The sequence below is a fragment of the Monodelphis domestica genome, chromosome 2 (genome assembly GCF_027887165.1).
Source record: "Monodelphis domestica isolate mMonDom1 chromosome 2, mMonDom1.pri, whole genome shotgun sequence".
Classification (NCBI taxonomy): Eukaryota; Metazoa; Chordata; class Mammalia; order Didelphimorphia; family Didelphidae; genus Monodelphis; species Monodelphis domestica.
In genome coordinates this window covers 508,174,577-508,196,124 of record NC_077228.1, presented here as the reverse complement: position 1 = coordinate 508,196,124, position 21,548 = coordinate 508,174,577, and the positions used below count along the sequence as shown (strand labels likewise).

The 21,548-nt window shown below is 47.0% G+C and overlaps 1 protein-coding gene across 3 annotated transcripts in view; it reads right to left on the bottom strand.

Moving 5' to 3' along the window:
• Positions 1–710: 710 nt before the first annotated feature.
• Positions 711–21,548, bottom strand: part of ANKRD13B (ankyrin repeat domain 13B) — a 32,644-nt gene continuing 11,806 nt past the window's right edge. For 2 of the 3 annotated variants that reach the window (XM_001363652.4, XM_007485713.3), the window contains exons 2-15: positions 16,624–16,759; positions 15,910–16,034; positions 15,730–15,775; positions 14,522–14,665; positions 13,837–14,026; positions 13,694–13,760; positions 11,639–11,720; positions 6,712–6,776; positions 5,523–5,653; positions 5,174–5,331; positions 4,166–4,318; positions 3,451–3,611; positions 3,100–3,176; positions 711–2,405 (exon numbers count right to left, since the gene is read on the bottom strand). In XM_001363652.4, the coding sequence (XP_001363689.1) occupies positions 2,186–2,405; positions 3,100–3,176; positions 3,451–3,611; positions 4,166–4,318; positions 5,174–5,331; positions 5,523–5,653; positions 6,712–6,776; positions 11,639–11,720; positions 13,694–13,760; positions 13,837–14,026; positions 14,522–14,665; positions 15,730–15,775; positions 15,910–16,034; positions 16,624–16,759 (1,755 nt within the window). In that variant the 3' untranslated portion in view covers positions 711–2,185. The remainder of the gene's footprint in view (positions 2,406–3,099; positions 3,177–3,450; positions 3,612–4,165; positions 4,319–5,173; positions 5,332–5,522; positions 5,654–6,711; positions 6,777–11,638; positions 11,721–13,693; positions 13,761–13,836; positions 14,027–14,521; positions 14,666–15,729; positions 15,776–15,909; positions 16,035–16,623; positions 16,760–21,548) is intronic. The other variant, XM_007485714.3, reaches the window with a different exon arrangement.

Genomic DNA, 21,548 nt, shown 5'->3' with positions numbered 1-21,548 from the left:
TCCCTCCTCAATTCCACATCTGGGGCATCTTGTCCAGCTCTGGGTCTTCCACTTTAGGGAGGAAACTAGGAGCCTTGCAAGCCAGAGAAACAGAAACATCCAAAACATGAGCCAGAAGGTCCCTTGAGGAAACAATGTTTAGCCTGAAGAGGAGGCTTGGAAGGGTAAGAAAAAGATGGATTCCAAAGAAGGGTACAACCTGACTCTGTGGACCCTACCAGGTAGAACCAGGACCAGCTGGTGGAAGATACAGCAAGGCATTTCTTAAAAAACACTCACCTTCTGTCTTGGAATTACTACTGAGTATGGGTTCCAAAGCAGAAGAGTGCTAAGGGCTAGGCAATGGGGATCAAGTGACTTGCCCAGGGTCACACAGCTAGAAAGTGTTTGGGGTCATATTTGAACCCAGGAACTCCCATCTCTAGGCCTGGCTCTCAATTCACTGAGCCACCCAGCTGTCCCACCAAAGCATTTTTTTAAAAAAGGTTCCACATAAACAAAGCTGCCCCAGGATGGAATGAGGGAACAGTGAAGCCCAGATGTGCCTCGGTGGAGGCTGGGTGACCCTGGCTTCTCTTCCCCCACCAGGACAACTGGACCAGAAGTGCCCTTTGAGGCTAAGAATGGCTCTGAGGGAGGCCAGACCTCCATCCCTCCCCCACTTCCCCAGGGACTTTCCCCAGTAAAATCAGTCTTGGGAGAAGCGCCAGTTTTAAAGCCTTTTTCGTTGGTTTTCTTTATTGTGTCTCTTCTGCTGGAGTGTCCCTGGCCCGGGGGAGGGGAGGGCTGGCAGGGGAAGTGGGAGGGACGGGAGGGGTCAGTCTTGTTGCTTTTTTGACCTGTGTGTGTGTGCGCGTGTGTTCGGAGTTGTCTGGCTGGCCGGGCCCTTCTCACAGTGTGAGCCAGTCCTTGGGGGATGGCGGGGGAGGGCGGTGTGTGCATCGGGACCCTTGCCCGGGGGTCTGTGCTTCTTGGGGTGGGGAGAGCAGGGAGGAGTTAGCACCATTGGGTGGAAGGTTTCTGTGGTTGCACCCTCAGCAGGGGTGGGGAGGGATAGCAGCAGCTGATGGGAGTGGGAGCGGCGAGGGGTATGGGTGCCAGGGGGCGTCGGGAGAGCTGGGTGTGACCCCCTTACACACCACACCTCCGCCACCCGGTCTCCGGACCTGGGCTCCTTCTGGGCTCCCTCTTCCCGATAGGCCCCCTCCCCCATCCTCGGAGGTGCCAGAAGGCAGCCTGGCATCGAGGAGGGGGCACCGCGGAGGCTGGGGGTGACACTCTGCCTTCCTCCCTGCTCTTGCCGCCCAGGGCCACGGGTTCCAGCATTGTGCCCGCCACCTGGGAGAGGTCAGGGCCACCCTGAGAACCAGGAGGGGTGGGGAAGGGGGAGCTGGCAGCAGCGCCCAAGGCGCCCAGGCCCAGCTAAGTGCACTTGACTCAGGGAGGGGTCGAGGGGGGCCGGGCCCCTCCGAGGTGCTGGTTTGTGTTGGGGCGGAGCACACGGGGCGGGGCGTAGCTCCCCTCCCCCAGGGGGTCGGGCCAGATGTGGGGGGCGGGGCCTAAGAACGTTTCCCCAGGGCAGAGAAAGCAGGCAAGGGATGAGTATTGGGGCAAAGGGGCCAGGGCTCAGGCTTCCTCCTCTCGCCCATCCCGCCACCTCTCGAGGACTGTGCGTCAGCCGGGACACCAGCGCTGCTCCGGGCAGGGGACTTGAATCCGGGGGGAACGCGGGAGGACGAAAGGCTCCCCCCCGCCCCAAGGGAAGGGATGGGGAAAAGATGCTCGAGGTCTGGTGGGGGAGGGGAGCGGAGCCACCCGTGCCCCAGGGCGGAAGAGGCCCCAGAAGCCCTTCTGTTTCCGCCCTCTGCACTTGGTATCACCCCCAGCCCCTCTCCGCCCCGCACCACCACGTCTGAACTCCGCTCACGCGCTCCGGGCTGCGGTCCCCACCTCGTGTCCCCAGTGCTCATGCCCGGTGGCTCAAGCTGAGTATGGGGGGTGGGGGCGGGAGTTGAGGTAGGGGGAACGTCCTTCCCCTCCCCTTCAGTCACGTCCGGGCCCTGCCCTCCCGGTGCTGGGGGCGGGCTTGTCCTGGGCTCTGTTCCGGGTGTCCCCAGCCTTAGCACCCTGTGGAGCGGTCCCCGGGAGGCCGGAGGCGGCGGAGAGGGGAGAGGGGGGGCCGGGGCTACTGCTCCGTCAGTGACAACTGAAGGATTCGTTTGAATTCTTCCTCTTCTTGGCGCTCCCTGCGTTCGGCTTCCTCTTGCTCCTGGGCGGACAGCTCCATGGCCAGACGAAGCTGCTCATCGTAGCTAGGGAACACGTGGCCCGGGCCGCCAGGGCTGGGGGCGGAGGCTGGGGGGGCCGGGGGGCCGGGCTGCCTCTGGGGCGTGTGCTGGGGGGGCCTGTAGGGAGAGAAGAACGGCGATAACATTCCGGGACGGCAACGGGAGATGGACAACGGACCCTGCGCTTCTGGCTCTCTCCCTGAAGGGGGCGCCTGGAGAACGAGGCCCAAGATCACACACAGGTCTCCGATAGGGGCCTCCTGGGTCTTTTAGCCACTCATTTTACAGAAGAGGAAACCGAGGGCCAGGGCGGTTTAGGGGTTTCTGGGATTATAGCTTTAAATCTAAGAGGGACCTCAAACACCAACTCCCTGATTTTACCCCAGAGGAGACTGAGAAGGAGGAAGAGATTTGCCTGAAGTCTGATATCTGGGAAGCAAGAGAAGCAGAATTTGAACCCAGGTCCCTGACTAGAGTCAGATCCAGAACTCTTTCCCTTATGCTCAATCAGTCCCAAGACATTGTGGCCTTTGTCTAGGCTTGGGGGGGGGGGGGTCCTGGCCTGCTTTTGAGAGGCATTTCCACCAAAAGCCTTGGGAAGGGGGACCCTCTGCCCCCAGCACCTGGGCTTCAATTGAGCGCAGCCTGCCCTTTGCCCTGGTCCCTGTGGGCAGGGAGTCAGGCACCCCTGAGGGTCTGGGAGAGAAATCCCCAATCCCTCTCCCCTACCTTGGAGCCACCCAGGGCTTTGGCTGGAACCCCAGAACTCCCGATGACCCCACCTGGTGCCCTCTGTCCCTTTGTCACTGACCTGTCTGGCCTTCGGCCTTCCTGGGACATGGGGTGGGTGCCAGGCTTGCTATTGGTCAGCGCTTCCCAGATGGTGACCTGGGAGAGGGGGCACCGGGCATGTTAACCTGACCCTGAAGTCACCCCAAAAAAGTCCCTATTCCTTTCCCATCCCCTGCATCAGGCCTTCTGACTTTTCCCCTGGGGATGGGTAAGAGGAGGTGGAGGAAGAAGGCAAGGATCAGGGAGGGACTGATCCACTGAGTCCCTGGGTCCCAGATGATGGATGGTGTGGCTCGAGAGGGGGCCCAGCCTCCACCCCAGGCATAGTAACAGGCTGTGCCAGAAGTGGGGCACTGCCAGCTGAGCACACCTGGTCATATTCACTGCCTGCCTCTAACAGGCTCTGCTGGATTGCAAACTGCAACAAGTCATCCTCTTCCTCACGGCCAGGCTCCCTCTGGCTGCCCAGGACACTGTACCCCCGCGGTGCCTCAAACAGGGAAGGGGCGATCTCACAGCCTCGGCAGGATGCTAGGCAGGAGAGAGACAGAGACAGAGACAGAGACAGGGACAGAGACAGAGAGAGGGGGAGAGTCAGGGGGGGAGAGAGAGGGGGGGAGAGTCAGGGGGGGAGAGAGAGAGAGAGACAAGGACAGGGACAGAGAGAGAGGGAGTCAGAGAGAGAGAGAGAGAGAGAGAGAGAGAGAGAGAGAGAGAGAGAGAGAGAGAGAGAGAGAGAGCGCTGAATGGAGGGAGGACCAGAATCCACAGACTGGAGACCCAGGGGGGAACCTAGGGATCATCTAGCACCATCTCCTCATTTTATGGAAGTCCTGGGAAAGAGGCCTACAGATGGAGAATTCCCATGGTAGAGATGAATTTGAACCCTGTTCCTCTAACTCCAGTGCTCATTTGACTACACCATCCTAGGAAGTTCCTCTGCCTAGGGCTCCCTTCTGGGATTCAGCTTCTCCATCTCCACCCACACAGGGGACTTCCAAGGCTTTGGGCAGTGAAGACAGGGCTCCTTAACCCTCTCTGGGGTGGGATAGTGGGGACAGGGAAGGGAGGAGAAGGCATCTCACTCATGGAACTGGAGCTGCTGATGCTGGAGTTGTCGCTGCTGGGGGACGGGGCTTCACTGCTGGGGCTGCCTCGGACAGAGGTCACTGGCTCATCACAGCCGTTGAGGTTCCCGAAGGTGATTCGGGCATTAAGGATGTGGAAGATGGGGATCTCTGGGGAGGAGAGGGCAAGGGAGAGAAGAGCTGAGAACCCTTCCCACCCCAATACAGGCCATTGCAATGCAGGCTCCCCCAACTCCAGGCTGCCTGATGCTGGACAGAGGCATCCACTCATTCATTCAGGGACTGCTTAGGGAGGACCCCCTCCACATCAGGCACTGAAGTTGGCAACGAGGAGGTTAAGACAAAGATCCAAACAGCCCCGGCTCCCAAGGACCTTACGTTTTCCTAGAACTCTGGAGCAGCTGGCTCATAAAGTAAGAGGGAAGGACTTGGAGGTCATCTAGCTGATGACATTGTACATCCTCATTATACAGAGGAGAAAACTGAGGCCTTGACGGGGGAAGGGACCTGCCTTAAGAGGAGACAGAGAAAGAACAAACAAAGACAGAGGCAAAGAGAAGGGAGCAGAGGAGAGAGACAGAGAAGGAAGGAGGATGGGGAGGCAGGAAGAGAAGGAAGGAAAGAGGGAGAGACAGAGAAGAGAGGGGAGAGAGGGAGAGAGGATGGGAGAGGGAGGAAGAGAAGGAAGGAAAGAGGGAAAGACAGAGGGGGGAGAGACAGAGGGAGAGAGGATGGGAGAGGGAGGAAAAGAAGGAAGGAAAGGAGAGACAGAGAAGAGAGAGGGGAGGGAGGGGAAGAGACAGAGAAACAAAGATGAAGACCAAGAAAGTGAGGACAGAAGGAAAAAGAGCGACAGACAGACGCAGATGGAGGCATTAAGATGTCCCATGGTGTGAAAGGGGTCCTTTTGCACTCAGCACCCCATTGCTCCTTGACCTCAGGTTGGGGCGAGTGGGCAAACTTGGATGGACAGCTTGGCAGGTATGGGAGGGGAGGCACACTCACCAATCTTGACGGGAAAACCAGGAGGCAGGCGCAAGGTGATGAAGTCTCGGAGCTTGGCAAAGAGGGCATTGCTGATGGCCATGAGGTCGATGATGGGGGCCACCTGCTCACACAGAGATAGTGGGTGCTCCTCACATAGCCACAGCTTGGCTTTGAACCTAGAGTGCCAGAACCCCAAGGTGAGATGGGGGTGAAGATCTTAGAGAAGGAAAGGTCACTCCCTCCCCTCATTCCATCCTTAAGCCCAAACCCCCATTGAGTATTCCTCCCCTGCCCCACATCCCTTCTCAAGGAGCCAGCCTCCCTATCTCCTGCCATGCCCAGAGCCTAGGAATCAAGGTGTCCTCACTTCTGGGTCTTGGTGGTAAGCTCCATGGGCCTCCCCATGTCCCGGTTACCAAGCTCGAAACTGGGGTTAAAATATTCCTCTGCAGTGATGGCGGTGGGGTTGGTATGGCTCAGAGTCTGAGTGATCAGGGTCTGTGCCAAGAAATCAGTTCATTTCATTCAAATTCAAGTTGAATTGACTTTCCCAAGGTCACACATATAATAAGTGTCAAAGGCAGAATTTGAACTCTGTGTCTGATGCCAGAATCAGTACTCCCTCCATTTCAAGGTACTGTTCTAGGTGCTGGGTATGAGCAGACCACCATGAAATAGTCCCAGCCCTCGAGGAGTTTATGTCCTACTGTGTATTGCAGGGGTTGGGGGAAGAGGGATGCCACAGATGGAAGACACAAAAACAAAAATAAATATACACCAAATAAATGTAGCCTATTTTGTGTAGGGGACGACGCTAACATATGCGGGAATCAGAAATGGTTTCTGGCAGAAGTTGGGGGCTTGAACTTGAAGGAAATTGGAAGTTCCTTGATGGGAAGTTTAGGAGGGAGAAGTTCCAAGTATAGGGCACATCCTATACAAAGGAACAGAGGTGGGAAAGGGAAGGGGTAGGATGAAGACCAGTCTACATGTCCATAGCACAGTTCAATAAGGGCAGAATCTAGAGGGCCAGAGGGTGGACGCCACAAGAGTTGGTATTTCATCCTAGGAGCAAAAGGGAGCCACTTAGCCTCTTAAGCAAAGGAGGGGCATGGTCAGACCTACTTTAGGAATATCCACTTGGCAATTCCGTGGAGGATGGATTGGTACATCAGGCAAAAATCCCCACTCCCACCATCCCAGGATCCCCAAGCTGGGCCACATGCATTCAGAGGACAAATCTTACCCAATGGACAAGCAATCAAACAATGAGAATTTATTAAGCCTTTACTGTGTGCTAGGCAGGGTGCTTGGTGTAGCAAGGCAAAGAAAAGCAAAATCATGCCCTGCATTAACTGCCCTGCTCCCAGGGCAACATAGCCTGTAGGGATCTGGGAATTCTGGAGCTGAGGGCAGTGGAAGAGTAGAGTCTCAACAGGCTGTAGTGAGGGAAGGGGAGGCCTAGAACCCCAAATCCCCCCAAACCTTCTTCTCTCCCCTGCCCCAACACTCACAGGGTCACTTCCAGGCATGCCCCTCCCCCATGTGACACTCACCCCATTATTGGGCCCCCCATGCTGCTCGGCAATGCCCAGGAAGGACTGCAGTGGGGTCTTGCTCCCTGCAAGAGACAGAGAGGTCTCATTACACAGACAGGTGCCACCTGTTCCCTTTGGCATCCAAGCCCTGCCAGCAAGACCCATGGCAGGAAAGCAATGACCAAGACCAGGATTGTGCCTGAGTCAGAGAGCAAGGGGCTGCCAAGATCCCTCTCAACTCAGCCTTCTATGGTTCTATCCTGTGCTGGCCGAGGCCAACCTAGAGCTGATCAAGGTGCCCTCAGGCTGCCAAAGAGTGGGGGCAAAGGGGGAGATCCTGACATGATTTTTAATCATTGCTGGCCACTGGGCAGCTAAGTGGCTCAGTGGATACAAAGCCAGACCTGGAGATGGGAGGTCCTGGGTTTAAATCTGGACTCAGACACTTCCTAGCTGGGTGACCCTGAGCAAGTCACTTAACCCCCATTGCCCAGTCCTTACTGCCCTTCTACCTTGGAACCAATACTTAGTATCGAGTCTAAGATGGAAGGTGAGGGGTTAAAAAATCATTACTGGTCATGAACAGTAAAATTAATAACAGATGGGTATACGACATTTATCCAGGGGGCATGGCATAATGGATAGAATGCTAATCTTGTCTCAGATTTGCACTAGCGGTGGGACCTTGGGCAAGAGCCTCAGTTTCCTCATCTGTAAGACAGAAATAATAAGTCTCCATCATGGGTTATTACGAGGAACACATGAGGTAACACATAAAGCACTCTACAGACCTTAAAGTGTTATGAACATGTTGTCTATTACCGGGTATTTTTGTTTAAATAACAGCTTCCATCTTAGAATCAATGCCAAGTTCAGTTCGAAGGCAGAAGAGTGCTAGGTTAGGCAATGGGGGCTTAGTGACTTGCCCAGACCAGGTTTGAACCCAGGACCTCCCATCTCTATTCCTGGCTCTTTATCCACTGAACCACTCACGTAACCTCTATTATTGTTGATATTCTTATTATTCAAGGGGATTTCAGAAAGCAATGAGTCTTGCTTTTGGTTTTTTATATTTCCTGTTGTCAGACTTTTGTGTCAGTTAATAAAATGATTATTTTTTATAACTAAATAAAATAGTAAGTCTTTAAGCCTTCTTCTGCCTCAGTTTCCTCCAAGGGTTTTTTTAAACCCTTATCATCTATACTTAGAAATTGATTCCAAGGTAGAAGAGAGGTAAGGGCTAAACAATTGGGGTGAAGGGATTTGTCCAGGGTCATATAGCTAGGAAGTATCTAAGACCACATCTGAACACAGACCTTCCAGGCTCTAGGTCTGGTTCTCCATCCACTAAGCCACCCAGCTGCCCCTCCTCACAGGATTATTTTGAGGATCAAATGAGAAAACGTCTGTAAAGTTTTAGCAAAGTGCCTGGCACCTGGTCAGTGCTTAATAAATGCTCGTTTCCTTCCTTCATCTTTCATAGGTTCACCGAAAGCATCCTCAAGACAACTGGTAGCAGATAAGATGGTGGGACGATGTGTATTTGACATTTCCGCATAATTTTGATCAATTCTGGGAGGTCTCTCTCTTTTGAAAGATTTTCATTCCATGTAATTTGGAGGTTATGAGTATACAGTGAGGTGAAGACGACTGAAAATGTTGGGCCTCAATTTTTATGGATCAACATTATGTCTGGATGGTTGTGAGTAATGGTTTTGTCTGGGGTGGTCTTCTAGTTACAGTACAATTCATTTGGCTTAAAGACACTTCAGGGTTTGTATTTAAAGTGCAAGAATTTGAAATTTGTTCATTTCTACTCTCTTGGCCTCATTTTCCTCATTTGTAAACTGAGGGCCTGAATTTTTAAGGGGCAATATTGTGTCTACAACTAGGTAGCACAGTGGATAGAGTGCCAAGCCTGGAGTCAGGTGGATTCCTCTCCCTGAGTTCAAATCTGGCCTCAGATACTTCCTAACTATGTGACCTTAGGCAAGTCACTTAACCCTGCTTGTCTCAGTTTCTTCATCTGTAAAATGAGATAGAGGACACATAATATCTTATATCCATATATCCAAATAACTTCATTGTCTTTGACAAGAAAACCCCAAAAGGAGTTGCAAAGAGTTGGACATGACTTAAAAACAACTCATCAACAACACTGGGTGGGGGTGATGGTGGGCAATGATTTTGCTTTGAGTGGTCCTCTAGTTCCAGGACAGTTTATCTGGCTCCAAGATGGCTGAAGGTTTGTATTTAAAGTGTAGGGATTAATAATCTGTTTTCTTCAGTCCTCTTGGTCTCAGTTTCCTCATCTGTATACAAGGGCCTGAATTTTTGTGGACCATCAGAATGTCTAAGAGATTGTGGGCAATGGTTCTATGGGATTGTGGGAGTGGTTCTCTAATTCCACTTCAGTTTATTTATTTATATGTTTGGTGGTATACAGTTCTCGTGACTTGATAGTATCTAAGTATTTAGTAGTCACTAAATACTACTTCCTTGCTAAAACTGCATTCATCAATAAATTGTAGGCTCCTTATGGGTGATCATTCTATAATTTTCTGGTGGCAATGACTAAGTCCCATATCACCAGCATAAACTATCCTTTTTCTGAAAAAAAAATCTGTGGGACTTTGCCTTTTGTCCATTGCTTCCTTTTAAATAATATTCTTGATTGAGTTTATGTGGCTGTCGCCCATGGAGGGCCTTTTAGTTCCACACTTGGATCTTAGCCATTTTATAAACTCCATCTAAAGGTAATTCAGTATTAGTCACATTTGATAAATCCAGTGATATAAAGTTATCGCTGACCTTCACTATTGTTCTGGGAAGTGGTGTCTGTCCAGAAGTATTTCTTTATGTTTTGAACTAGATCAGTGTATAATCTGAACATTTTTATCAATGCTTCTCTTTTTTGACAGACGTTCATCTTTCTCTGACTACCTTGGGATGGCAAGCACTGTGTTTTACTAGCACCATTCAGGTTTTTGTTCAGATCATTTTAAAACCTGTTGTCGTGGATTTTGCTATTCTAAAAGCATGCATTGACTTAGATCGCAAAGAGGTTAATTGCTCTAAAGTTATTTTTCCTATTGAGCTTCTGACTCAGGATCAGAGGAATCATAGAATGAGAGCAGAAAAGAATCTGAAAGGGCATCTTGTCACACACACACACACCCAGGCCTAGGAAGATTTAAGTGTCTTAAAATCATAGGATCTAGAGCTAGAAGGGACATCAAAGGAACCTTGTCCACTACCCTCAATTTATAGATACACTGAGGCCAAAAGACGTGAAATGATTTTTTAGCTCTATACTTGCTATCTTCATTCACTAGTTTTGGGGTTTTTTGTTTTTAACCCTTAACTTCTGTCTTGGAATCAATACTGTGTATTGGTTCCAAGGCAGAAGAGTGGTAAGGGCTAGACAAATGGGGTTAAGTGACTTGACCAGGGTCACACAGCTAGGAAGTATCTGAGGCCAAATTTGAACCTAGACCTGACTCTCAATCCACTGAGCTACCCAGCTGCCCCCCACTAGTTCTTTTTGACCTTCATATTGAAGCTAAAGCCTTTTAGTATCCACTTTTTCTCATCATGCTTTAGAAAACTTACTACATTTATTCACTCCAAAGACCTTTTTATATCACAGGAGAAAGTTTCTGTGAGACAAAAAGACTCTGGAATAGGTTTTTTAATGGCGCCATACTGAATTTCATATCATTCAATGTCATCTGTGTACATCAAATAACTAGCATGCTACTATTTCGCACTCTGACATGTAGAAGTTGGAATCCCAGGCTCTGCTGCTTACTACCTGGGGTAACTTTAGGTAACTCTCTCATCTAGGAAATGAAAAGAGATCTGAGAAGGAACTCCCACCCGCACCTAATTGCAGAGGTCCATAAATGTCCCACTGCACATTTTCAAACGTTTTTGATGTATCAATCAGTTATGCTAACTTTTTCCTTCTTTTTCTTTGCTAAAAAAAGGAAAGACAAAGTAAGGGGATATGCATGTACATATATCTACATATATGTTAGGTATTGTAAAATTGAGATTTGAACTCTGGACTCCATTCCCCAGGAGTCCTTGCTAGCTCCTAGAGTGCTTGGTAATCTCACTGAATTTTGGGTCTTCCATTTTGGAGCAGACGTGGCTCTTTTTCATAATGTAGGTGAGGTTGTGTCTAGGCCTCTTGTGGCCTAGACACGTGTTTTCTTCTTCTGTAATTTCTTTAATCCTTAACCTTTAATAAACCTCTAAAAAATATAATACTCCTTACAGAGAGAAACTAATTTCTACCTGCCTCAGTTTCCAAAATTTTAATCTTTACAGTATATAAATGTTTATTGATTAACTTTCTCAGGTAAACAACCCATCCTACTGCCTGTGCCTCTCAGTTACCTCCTATCTCTTCTGTATGTTTCATGTATGTGATGATTTACAAAGTCTTCTTTCCTATTAGATTTGAGGGCAAGGACTGTTTTTTTCCCTTTCTTAAAAAAAAAAAAAACCCTTACTTCTGTCTTAGAATTGATACTAAATATCACTTCCAAAACCAAAGAGAAAAAAGGGCTAGGTGATAGGAGTTAAATGACTTGTCCAGGGCAACACAGCTAGGAAGTGTCTGAAGCTAGATTCAAACCCAGGACCTCCCATCTCTAGGCCTGGCTCTCAAACCACTGGGCCACCTAACTGTGTTCCCTTCCTTTTCTTAGTACCCGGCACAAGAAAAACACTTAATAAATGCTTGTTGCTGCCTCACTATCATATTCCCTGCTTCAGACCAGGTCACCGAGGCTCAGAAAGGTCCGGTCATTTTCATTAGTCATTAGCAAGGTTGAGGCTTGGTCCAGTGAATCCTGACTCCCGCCCTAAGGACCTTTTCCACTGGACCACAGCGAGGATCCTGCCCACCTCTCCCAGCCCCTCCTCCTGCCAGTACCTTTGATCTTGCCTTTGTGCTGTTCTGATAAATGCTCCGTCCGTGTTCGGGTGATGAGCTCCACGTTGGAGGCACCATACACCTGGAAGGAGTCAGAACAGAGGTTCAGCCGCAGATCCTCCCACGCCCTGATCCTTCTCCCTACCCACACCCTCCCTGTGGACTCGCCATCTTCTTCCTGACCGGGAGGAAACAAGTGACCAAATAACAGGGTTAGAAGGGCCCTGGAGAGGTCATTTAGTCCAGTCCCCTGCCTTCACAAGAGCATTAGCAACTTAAAAAAAATAACTGCTACTTTCTATCTTAGTAGCAACTCCAAAGGCTAGGGCTAGGCCAACAGGGCTAAGTGACTTGTCCAGGGTCACACAGTGAGGAAGTGTCAGAGGCCAGATTTGACATGAGGAACTTTTATTAGACTAAACTCCTGAGGGAAGGCAGCCGTTTTGCACAAGACTTGGTGCAATATTCATAATGCACCTGTGAGGAAAGCCCTAGAATAGACATTGTAGAGGCTTAATCAAAGTTTGCCGAATGAATAAACGACTGTCTAAATAAGAAGCCCTCCCGTGCCTGGGGTTTATTACTTTCCAAAGGGCTCCCTGACATGAAAGTGAAAATGTATTTCATTTATTAGAAATTAAACCCAGAGAGCTACAAAACTGTGCAACAGCATCCCTGGATCTATTTCCCAAAGGGACGGGGGAAAAGGAGAAGCACCTATTCGTTCCATGCTTGTTAAGGCAGCTCTTTTGGTGGCAAAGAACCGGCAAGCCGGGGAGTGCTGAGCCCTCGAAGAATGGAGAATAAACAAGTGGACGCCTGTCTGTGGTGGAGCCCTGCTGGGCCATTAAAAGGGGGGAACATCTCCGATTTATATTTTAAAAACCTTGGAAAGGGCTACGTGAGATAACGAAGAGTGAAATGAGTAGAACCAAGAGAACATTATATACGGCTCCAGATTGAATATTCGTGAAAAACGGAGGCATGAAAGATATCATCTCTACATACATTTTGCCAGATGATGCTTTTTTGGGGTGGGGAGGGGAGGAAGGGACTGAATTAAAAAATAAGTCTTTTTTTAAAAAAAAAACCCTCACCTTCTGTCTTAGAATCAATACGGTGTATTGGCTCCAAAGCAGAAGAGCGGTAAGGGCTAGGCAATGGGGGTCAAGTGACTTGCCCAGGGCCACACAGCTGGGAAGTGTCTGAGACTAGATTCGAACCCAGGACCTCCCAGCTCTGGACCTGGCTCTCAAACCACTGAGCCACCCAGCTGCCCCCCCCAAAATAAAAGTTTTAAATGTTTAAAATTTTAAAAAAGAAATTAAAGTTTATTTCATTTCTAAAGCAGCATTTCTTTTTTAAACCCTTACCTTCCATCTTAGTATCAGTTCTAAGACGAAAGAGAGGTAAGGGCTAAGCAGTCAGCATTAAGTGACTTGTCCAGGGTCCTACAGCTTAAAGCAGTATTTCTACAGTGCTCTCCCATCCATTATCATAACAGCCCACCAACTGCTCAGTGCTGGGAAGAGCTAAATTTGGGTCAGCTGTGTTACATTCTAGCTGCCTGACCCTGGAACAAGTCTCTGATCTTGGGGACTAAAGTTTCCCATCTGTAAACCGAGGAGGTTAAACCAGACATTCCCTAAGGTCCTTTCCAGTTCTAACATCTATTCTTTTTTATTTATTTAGAATATTTTTCCATGGTTACGTGATCATTGTTCAAAACCTATTAAAGTCTATTCTTTAAACCATTTCTCCCACTTCATAGATGAGGAAATTGAGCCCAAGAGTAGGGAAGAGACTGATCCAAGGTCACAGTTAGTCAGCGACATCCTTCCTAGTGCCCTTTCCATTAGAGCATGAGGATTCATTCATTCATTCATTCATTCATTCATTCATTCATTCATTGCAAGCCCTCAATAAGCACTGGGGATGCAAAAAGAAGCCCAAGACAGTCTCTGCCCTCAAGGAAGTCCCTCCCTTTCTCTTTCCCCCACTGAGGGCTGCCGCCAGGTGCCCGCTCTCTGCCCTGGCACCTCTGATGCCCCTCACCTTAGCCTCATAGCCGTTCACCATTTCAGTCTTCTCGCTGCGCCAGCCCAAGATGCCCGTCTTATTCCTGGAGAAGCAGAGGGTTGTAGAGACTGGCTGGAGCCCCGAGCACTGGGGCCCCGGGAGTCCCTCCCCATCCCCACCTCTCAAAGGAGATGTTCTTGGTGTCCAGCTGAGTGGTGACCACAGGTGCAGTGAGGCGGCTGAGCACCTGCTCCTCCGTCGGCTGGACAGCAGCCAGCAGGACGTCCCGGTCATGGGCGGCCAAGGCCAGGGTCTCTGTGTAGACCACTCTCCGGTCGTGGTCGATCTCCATCACCACTGCGCTGGTGTCTGCCCCGGGGCACAGAACAGACAAAATGCCAGTCAGGACCTGGGCTTCCTCCCCACTGCCTCCCCCTCTTCTGACATTCATTTCTTATCAGTTTGTATATCTGAAAAGCCTTCCCTTCCATTTTAGAACCACTAGGCTTCCAAGGCAGAAGAGTAGTTAGGGCTAGGCACTGGGGGGTAGAATCAATACTGTGCATGGCTTCAAAAGCAGAAGAGACCACTCTTGGGCTTGGCAATGGGGGTGAAGTGACTCGTCCAGGGTCACACAGCTAGGAAGTCAGAGGCCACATTTGAACCCAGAATGTCCAGTCTCCAGGTCTGGCTCTCTGTGCACTAAAGCACCCAGCTGCTCCTCAATAAGCATTTATTAGTAAATGCCTACTAGGTGCCAGGCACAGTGCTGAGCACAGATCCACGCAAAGTACAGGCTGTTCGGGGGCTTCCCTGCTCCTGCCCCATCTCTTTCCCTTCCTCTCAGCCGGTCCCAGGACTGACCTTGGCCCCTGAAGACGAAGCTCCGGTTTCCCCGCTGCCACGTCATGTGGTCAAAACCGAGAAGCGTGGTGTCCACTCGAAGGTTCTGGCCGCTCTTCCAGACCTTGTAGGTGTCACTGGGACAGATCTTAGACACCAGGGGCACTGGCGGGGGAGGACTACCCATCAGGGGCTTTCCAGGCAACATCCCCCTCCCTCCTCTGACTGTCCCTCAGCCCAGGGGTCTCGTCCCAGAAGCCAATGGGAGGTCGACCCTGGCTCCCATGAACACCTCCCACCCAACCCTCTCCATCCATCCCAAGGCAAAAAATGTGGGCAGCTGCGAAGAGCATCCTCCCCACAAATACACCTACCACTGCCCTCCCCAGCCAGATTGTGACCAACGGGCAGTGCCACGGAGGAAAGAACCTGGCTCCAGATCCTGCCTCTGGCATCATCTACCCCTTGGTCCTGAACTCTCTGGGCTTCAGGTAAAAGGAGGGAACTTCGCCTCAGGACAGAGGAGCTGGGACATACATTTTTGGACATGACTGATGTAAGAATTTCTATTTCTTGACTATGCCGATGTATTACAAGAGTATTCCCTTTCTTTTCTTCTTTTTTTAGTTTAATGAAGTCCCTTTCTTTTTCCTTCAGCTGAATGAATTAACTAAATGATGCTATAAATAATGAATTAAATGAATAATAAATTATTTTAAAATTTTATTATTTCAACATTTATCGATTCACTCAGTAAATTTGCACTGAGCATCTTCTGCAGGTGTACCACAGCATTCCCTACATGGTTGGAATCACAGGTTTCCTCCTTCCATTGGGGGAAGGACAGAGAAAAATGAATGCTTGATAATTAGAGGGGGGAAAGGGGAAATAAAGTAAAATGAGGGGTTGGAGTAGATGCTTCATGAGATGACTTCCAGCTCTTAAAGAATAATTCTGCAAATGAACCCCAGACTTGGGGCACCAACCCTGTTCCTCTCTAGCCAAGAAGGTGGTTTCTGCTTTGTGGGTGCCTTTGCCCTGCTGTAAGAGCAGTTATTTGGCCAAGAAGATATTGAAGGTCCTTTGAGCTCCAACATTATCTGGCTCCAGGAATCAGCTTGATGCCCAAAGCCCCAATGAAGACCTCAGGACAATGACCTGTGCTAATGGCAGGAATCAAGGACAGGTGGGGTTCTGGGGTTCTCCTGGAGGTGGACAATATGACTCACCCCAGCTGGTGAATTCCCATTTCATTTCCACGTAGAAATCCTGGGCCTGGACCAGAGAGGAGAGGAAGAGTCAGCTGGGTTTTTGCTTGGGGAGATTGGGGAGGAGGAAGAAGGGAAGGATGAGGGTAAGCAAGGGTGGAGGGAGCCAGGGAAGGCTGTGAAGGGTGGGAGTGGGGTTACCTTTCGGAGTTTCTCCAAGAGCACAGGGACGCCTGCCAGCCTCTTCACAGCCCTCTGGTAGTCCCGATACCGTAACACAAGCTGTACCAATTCTAGGTCCCGGGTGCTCACGGCTTCCTGGAGCACTGGAGGAGGGGCAAACGTGAGGGGGGTGGGTCACTGGAGGGCAGTTTAGGCTCCCTGTCCCCAGGTCCCAGAGATCCTATGTCTAGAGCTGGAAAGGACCTCAGAAGCCATCCAGTAACTTCATTTTACACATGGGGAAACTGAGGCTCAAGGCAATTATTACTTATAGGATCACCAATCTAGAGAAGGAAGGAACCTCAAAGGTCATTGAGTTCTACCCTGTCATTTTATGGATGAAAAAGAAGTTAAGTCTCTTATAGAATCTTGGAACTAAAAGAGAGCATAGAAGCCATCTAGTCTAACCGCCCCATTTTACAGATGAGAAAATGAGGCCCTGAAGGTGAAGCCATTTTTTTTCAAGGTCTCACAGGTGGTAATCATAGAGACAGGAGTCCTCTTTCCACTATTTCTGGTGCCTTTGGCTCAGATTGGAACAGAGGATGGACTGGTCTAGAAGGAAAGAGCTTCACCGTCCCCAGGATCTAGAAGTGAGCAGAACCACCTAGTAAAAGGCAGTGCCTTCTAGAGGAGGAAGAAGGGAAGACAGGAACCATCCTAGAGAAGTGGGAGGAAAAGAGGGGAGCCCACCTGTCCAGCCACTCCGGTTCTCTCTGCCCACGTCCGCACCATGTGCCAGGAGCACCCGGGCACACTCCAAATGCCCCAACGTGGTGGCCAGATGCAGGGGAGTCCGGCCTCGTGGGTCCAGCTGCTCAATATCCACCTGAGAACAAGTACAGGCTTGATTACCTGATTTGGCCACTCACCCCTGACCCTCCGGTCAAAATCCTCAGTTTACCACTAAATGCCCAGAATACTCTAGATTTGGGTTCTAGTCCTGGGTTTGCCATTCCAATCACCATGTGAATAAGAAAGAAGTGAATGAAATGTTAGATAAATTAAAGTTAATAGAGATCTGCAGAAAACTGAACAGGGATAAAAAGTAATATTCCTTCTTTTCAGTAGCACATGGTACATATACAAAAATTTAAAAATTGTAAACAAATGGAGAAAAGTAGAAATAATGCAACTTTTTTAGATCACAATTTGATAAAAATGATAATAAGGGTTCATATAGAGGCAAATTTAAAATTAATTAGAAACTAAATAATCTAATTCTTCAAAACTGGTGAATTAAAAAACAAATCATAGGGGCAGCTGGGTAGCTCAGTGGATTGAGAGTCAGGTCTGGAGATGGGAGGTCCTAGGTTCAAATCTGGCCTCAGACACTTCCCAGCTGTGGGACCCTGGGCAAGTCACTTGACACCCATTGCCTAGCCCTTACCACTCTTCTGCCTTGGAACCAATACACAGTATTGATTCCAAGATGAAAGGTAGGGTTTTTTTTAAATAAATAAAATAAAATAAAAAACAAATCATAGAAACAGTTATAGATTTCACTGAAGAAAAGGACAATAAGGAAACATATCAAAATCTATGGTATACAGCAAAAGCAGTACTCAGGGGAAGTTTTATATCTCTGAGTGTCTATATCAATAAAATAGAGAGGGAGGGGATTGATGAATTCAGTTTGCAACTTTAAAAAACTAGAAAGAGAACAAACTAAAAATTCTAGATAAAAACTAAATTGGAAATCCCAAAAATTAAAGGAGAAATTAATGAAATTGAAAGTAAAAGAACTTTTGAACTAATAAATAAGACTAGTAGCTGGTACTTTGAAAAAAAAAACAAATAAAATAAAGTACTAGTAAATCTAATTTTAAAAAAGTAAGAAAGAAAAGAACCAAATTAAGAGCAAATCACTCCCCATATCTTAATCTTGGTTTCCTCATATGTAAAATGGGATAATAATTCCCACCAGACTGACCTCAGACAAGAACCAAATTGGTCAGCAGATATCTATGTGCTTTGAAGAGTTATTCAGAAAACTTTAGAGCAATTGAGCATAAATTAGATACAGACCAACAGAAATCTCACACCAGGTACCAAAATAAACTCCAAACAGGCTCATGACTTAGACTTTAAAGGTGATATCATAAGCAAATTAGAGGAGCGAGGAAGACATTACAGCTCACATTTATGGCTAGGGGGAGAGTTCAAGAACAGACAAGTAATAAGAGAGGAACATGGAAAGGAAAATGAGTAATTTTGAAGATATGAAGTCAAAAAGGTTTTGCAGAGGCAGCTAGGTAGCTCAGTGGATAGAAAGGTAGGTTTAAAGTCTATCTTTAAGGTCCTGGGTTCAAATTTGACCTCAGGCACTTCTTTAACCCCCATTGACCAAGCCTTTACTGCTCTTCTGCATTGAAATCAATACACAGTAGTAATTCTAAGACAGAAGGTAAATTAAAAAAAAAATTTTTTTTGCACAAACAAATCTAATGCAGTTAAAATCAGAGGGGAACTTTGAAAAAAATTAAAGAGTATTTGATTCCTTAATTAACACATCTATTGTCTAATTTTTTTAGTATATGAATCAATGTCATAGTGTCTCTTTGTTTTGGAGAATATAGTTTTTTTTCATAAAAATAGATTATGTATGTTAATATTTAATAATATATTTTACATTTTGAATTACAATTTTACAAAATACAATTACAATAAATGCAATTTTAAACTAAAATTTAATGTTAATTTAATGGGGTTGAGGGTAACAAGGTGGCTCAGTGGATATAGAACCAGGTCTAGAAACAGGAAGACCTGAGTTCCAATCTGGTCTCAGATACTACCGAGCTATGTGACCTTGGGCAAGTCACTTAATTCTCATTGTCTAGTTCTTGGTTCTCTTCAGCCTTGGAACCAATACACAGTATTGATTTTAAGAGAAAAGGTAAGATTTTAAATAAATGTGTGTATAGGGTTATTTTTCTTTTTAAGTAATTTTTTCAATAAAAAAAATTAGTGATAAACTAATAAGCCTTTAGGTTATGTATTTTGTCAGGGGATTTGTTTAAGTGCTTGATGGAAAGTGTTTCTGTATGAAAGCAAATTAAATAGTTATTTAAAATTAAATAGTTACATTTGTACAACCCAGTGGAATTGGATGTTGGCTCTGTGAGGGGAGAGGGAAGAGGGGAGGGAAGAAAAATGAATTGTAATATTTTTTAATGAAATAAAAATTTTAAATGAAAAAAATAGTTAAAAATCTTTCAAAAGAAAAAATAAATTAGAAGAAAGGTAACATGAGAAATATCTTTTCAGTCAATTTCTCTGATAAAGGCCTTATATCCAAGATATATAAGAAACTGATACAAATGTAAAAAACTAGGAGCCATTCCCCAATTGATAAATGGTTTGAAGGAAGTTTTCAAAGGAAGAAATCCAAGCTATCAACAACCAAGGGGGGAGAAACGCTGCAAATCACTATTAGAGAAAGGCAAATCAAGGGAAGTCTAAGGAATGGAATGTGGAAGCATGCCAAGATGACCAAAAAAAGGGAAATGACAAATGTTGGAGGAGCGGGGAAAGAGGCTTATGAATGCTTCTTTAATAGAATTGGGCATTGATCTGGCCATTTCTGGAATGCAGTTTGGAACTATGCCCAAAAGCTATGACTTTGAAGAAGCTATACCCCTCTTGGGTCCCCCTTACACCCCAAAAGAGAGTGAAGAAGAGGAAAAAGGATCCCTATTTGGGGCCCAAATTTGGTAACAAAAGAGGTGCCCAGTCTTGGGGAATGGCACGCCAACTTGGGATTTGTGAATGGAAATGGGATATTATTATGCCTTAAGAGATGATGGAAAGGACAGTTTCTGAGGAAATCAAGACCTTGATAAACTGAGGCAGAAGGAAATGAGCCAAATGAGAAAAATCTATAGGATGACATCAGAAAAACTGTGTAAAACTTGAGAATGCTGATCAATGCCATGATAAATCAAGTCTAGAAAACCTTGTCAGAGCTCATGGATTTAATGGTATTTGACTCTCTGGACCCATGTAGGGGTTTCTTGGCAATGATATTGGACAGGTTCACCATTTACACCCCAATTCATTTTATAGAAGAGAAAACTGAGGCAAAGAGGGTTAAGTGACTTGCCCAGGGTCACACAGCGAGTAACTATCTGAGGCCAGAATTGAACTTGGAAAGATGAGTCTTTGTGACTTTAGGTCTAGTGCTCTTTGCACTATGATGCCATCTAGATGCCCAACCGGTGGATTTAAAATGGAGAAAGAGAAAGAGATTTTTGGATATGGCCAAGGTGAAACTTTGCTTTGCTAGTCCATGTTATATTTATTATAATGGTTTTATTTCATGGGAAGAAGAGAGAATAAATACTTGTAAAAATAAACAAATTAATTTTTTTAAATACTTAATTTTTGACTCAGTAACAACTTTAAGACAGAAAAGGGTGAGGCAAACAGGGTTAAGTAACTTGCCCAAGGTCACACAGCTAAATGTATCTGAGGCTAAATTTGAACCCAGATCCTCCCAACTCCAAAACTGATGCTCTACCCACTATACCACCTCAGTGCTGTAACAAATTAACTCTTTAACCCTTTTCTTCTGTCTTAAACTCCATACTAAATATCAGTTCCAAAGCAGAAGTGCAAGGCAATTGGGGTTAAATGACTTGCCTAGGGTCACACAGCTAGGAAGTATCTGAAGACAAATTTGAACCCAGGACCCCTGGTCTCCAGACTTGGTCCTCTATCTGCTGAGCCACCTAGCCACCCCTAACTTATTTTTTTAAACCTTTACCTTCCATCTTAGAATAAATATTATGTATTGGTTCCAAGGCAGAATAACAATAAGAGCTAGGCAATGGCAGTTAAGTGACATGCCCAAGGTCACACAGCTAGGAACCCTAAATTAATTTTTAAAATAATTAAAAAAAAACACTACATATGCCTACTAAGATTAAAACACTAAACAGTTTGGTCTATTGCATCCCCTCACTTTCGTTGGGTAATGAGAGTTGTTCCCTCCCAGACCAGGGCAAGGAGAAGAGGCTTCTGAGTCCTGGATGTGCCCTCAGAATGAGAGCTGCTGGGGTGGGCCATTCATTTATCACCATAGCTGAGAGTCCATGTATTACCTCATTGAGTCCTCACAGCAACCCAGTGAAGTATTATTACTATCCCCATTTTATAGCTCTAGAAACTGAGGCTGGGAGGAGTTAAGTGACTAGTCCAGGATGCCACCACTAGTAAGTGTTTGAGGCAGGATTTGAACTCAGGTCTTCCTGACTCCAGGCCTGTGGCTTCATCCACTACTCTCCTTAGGTGCCTCATGCATTAATGTCATACCTAGTGTGTGTATTTAACAAACATTTATTACATGCCTGTTATATGCCAAGATGTTGGGGTACAAAGTAAAAAATGAATTAGTTGTATTTCTTTCTTTGATCTCCATTACAAGGGAAGGCTTGCTGGGGGTGAGGTGAGAGGCAGTTGGGTGGTTTAGTAGATGGAGAGCCAGACCTGGAGATGGGAAGTCCTGAGTTCAAATCTGACCTCAGACATTTCCTAGCTGTGTGACCCTGGGCAAGTCACTCAAACTCCATTGCCTAACTCTTACTGCTCTTTTATCTTAGAATCAGTTCTAAGGGATA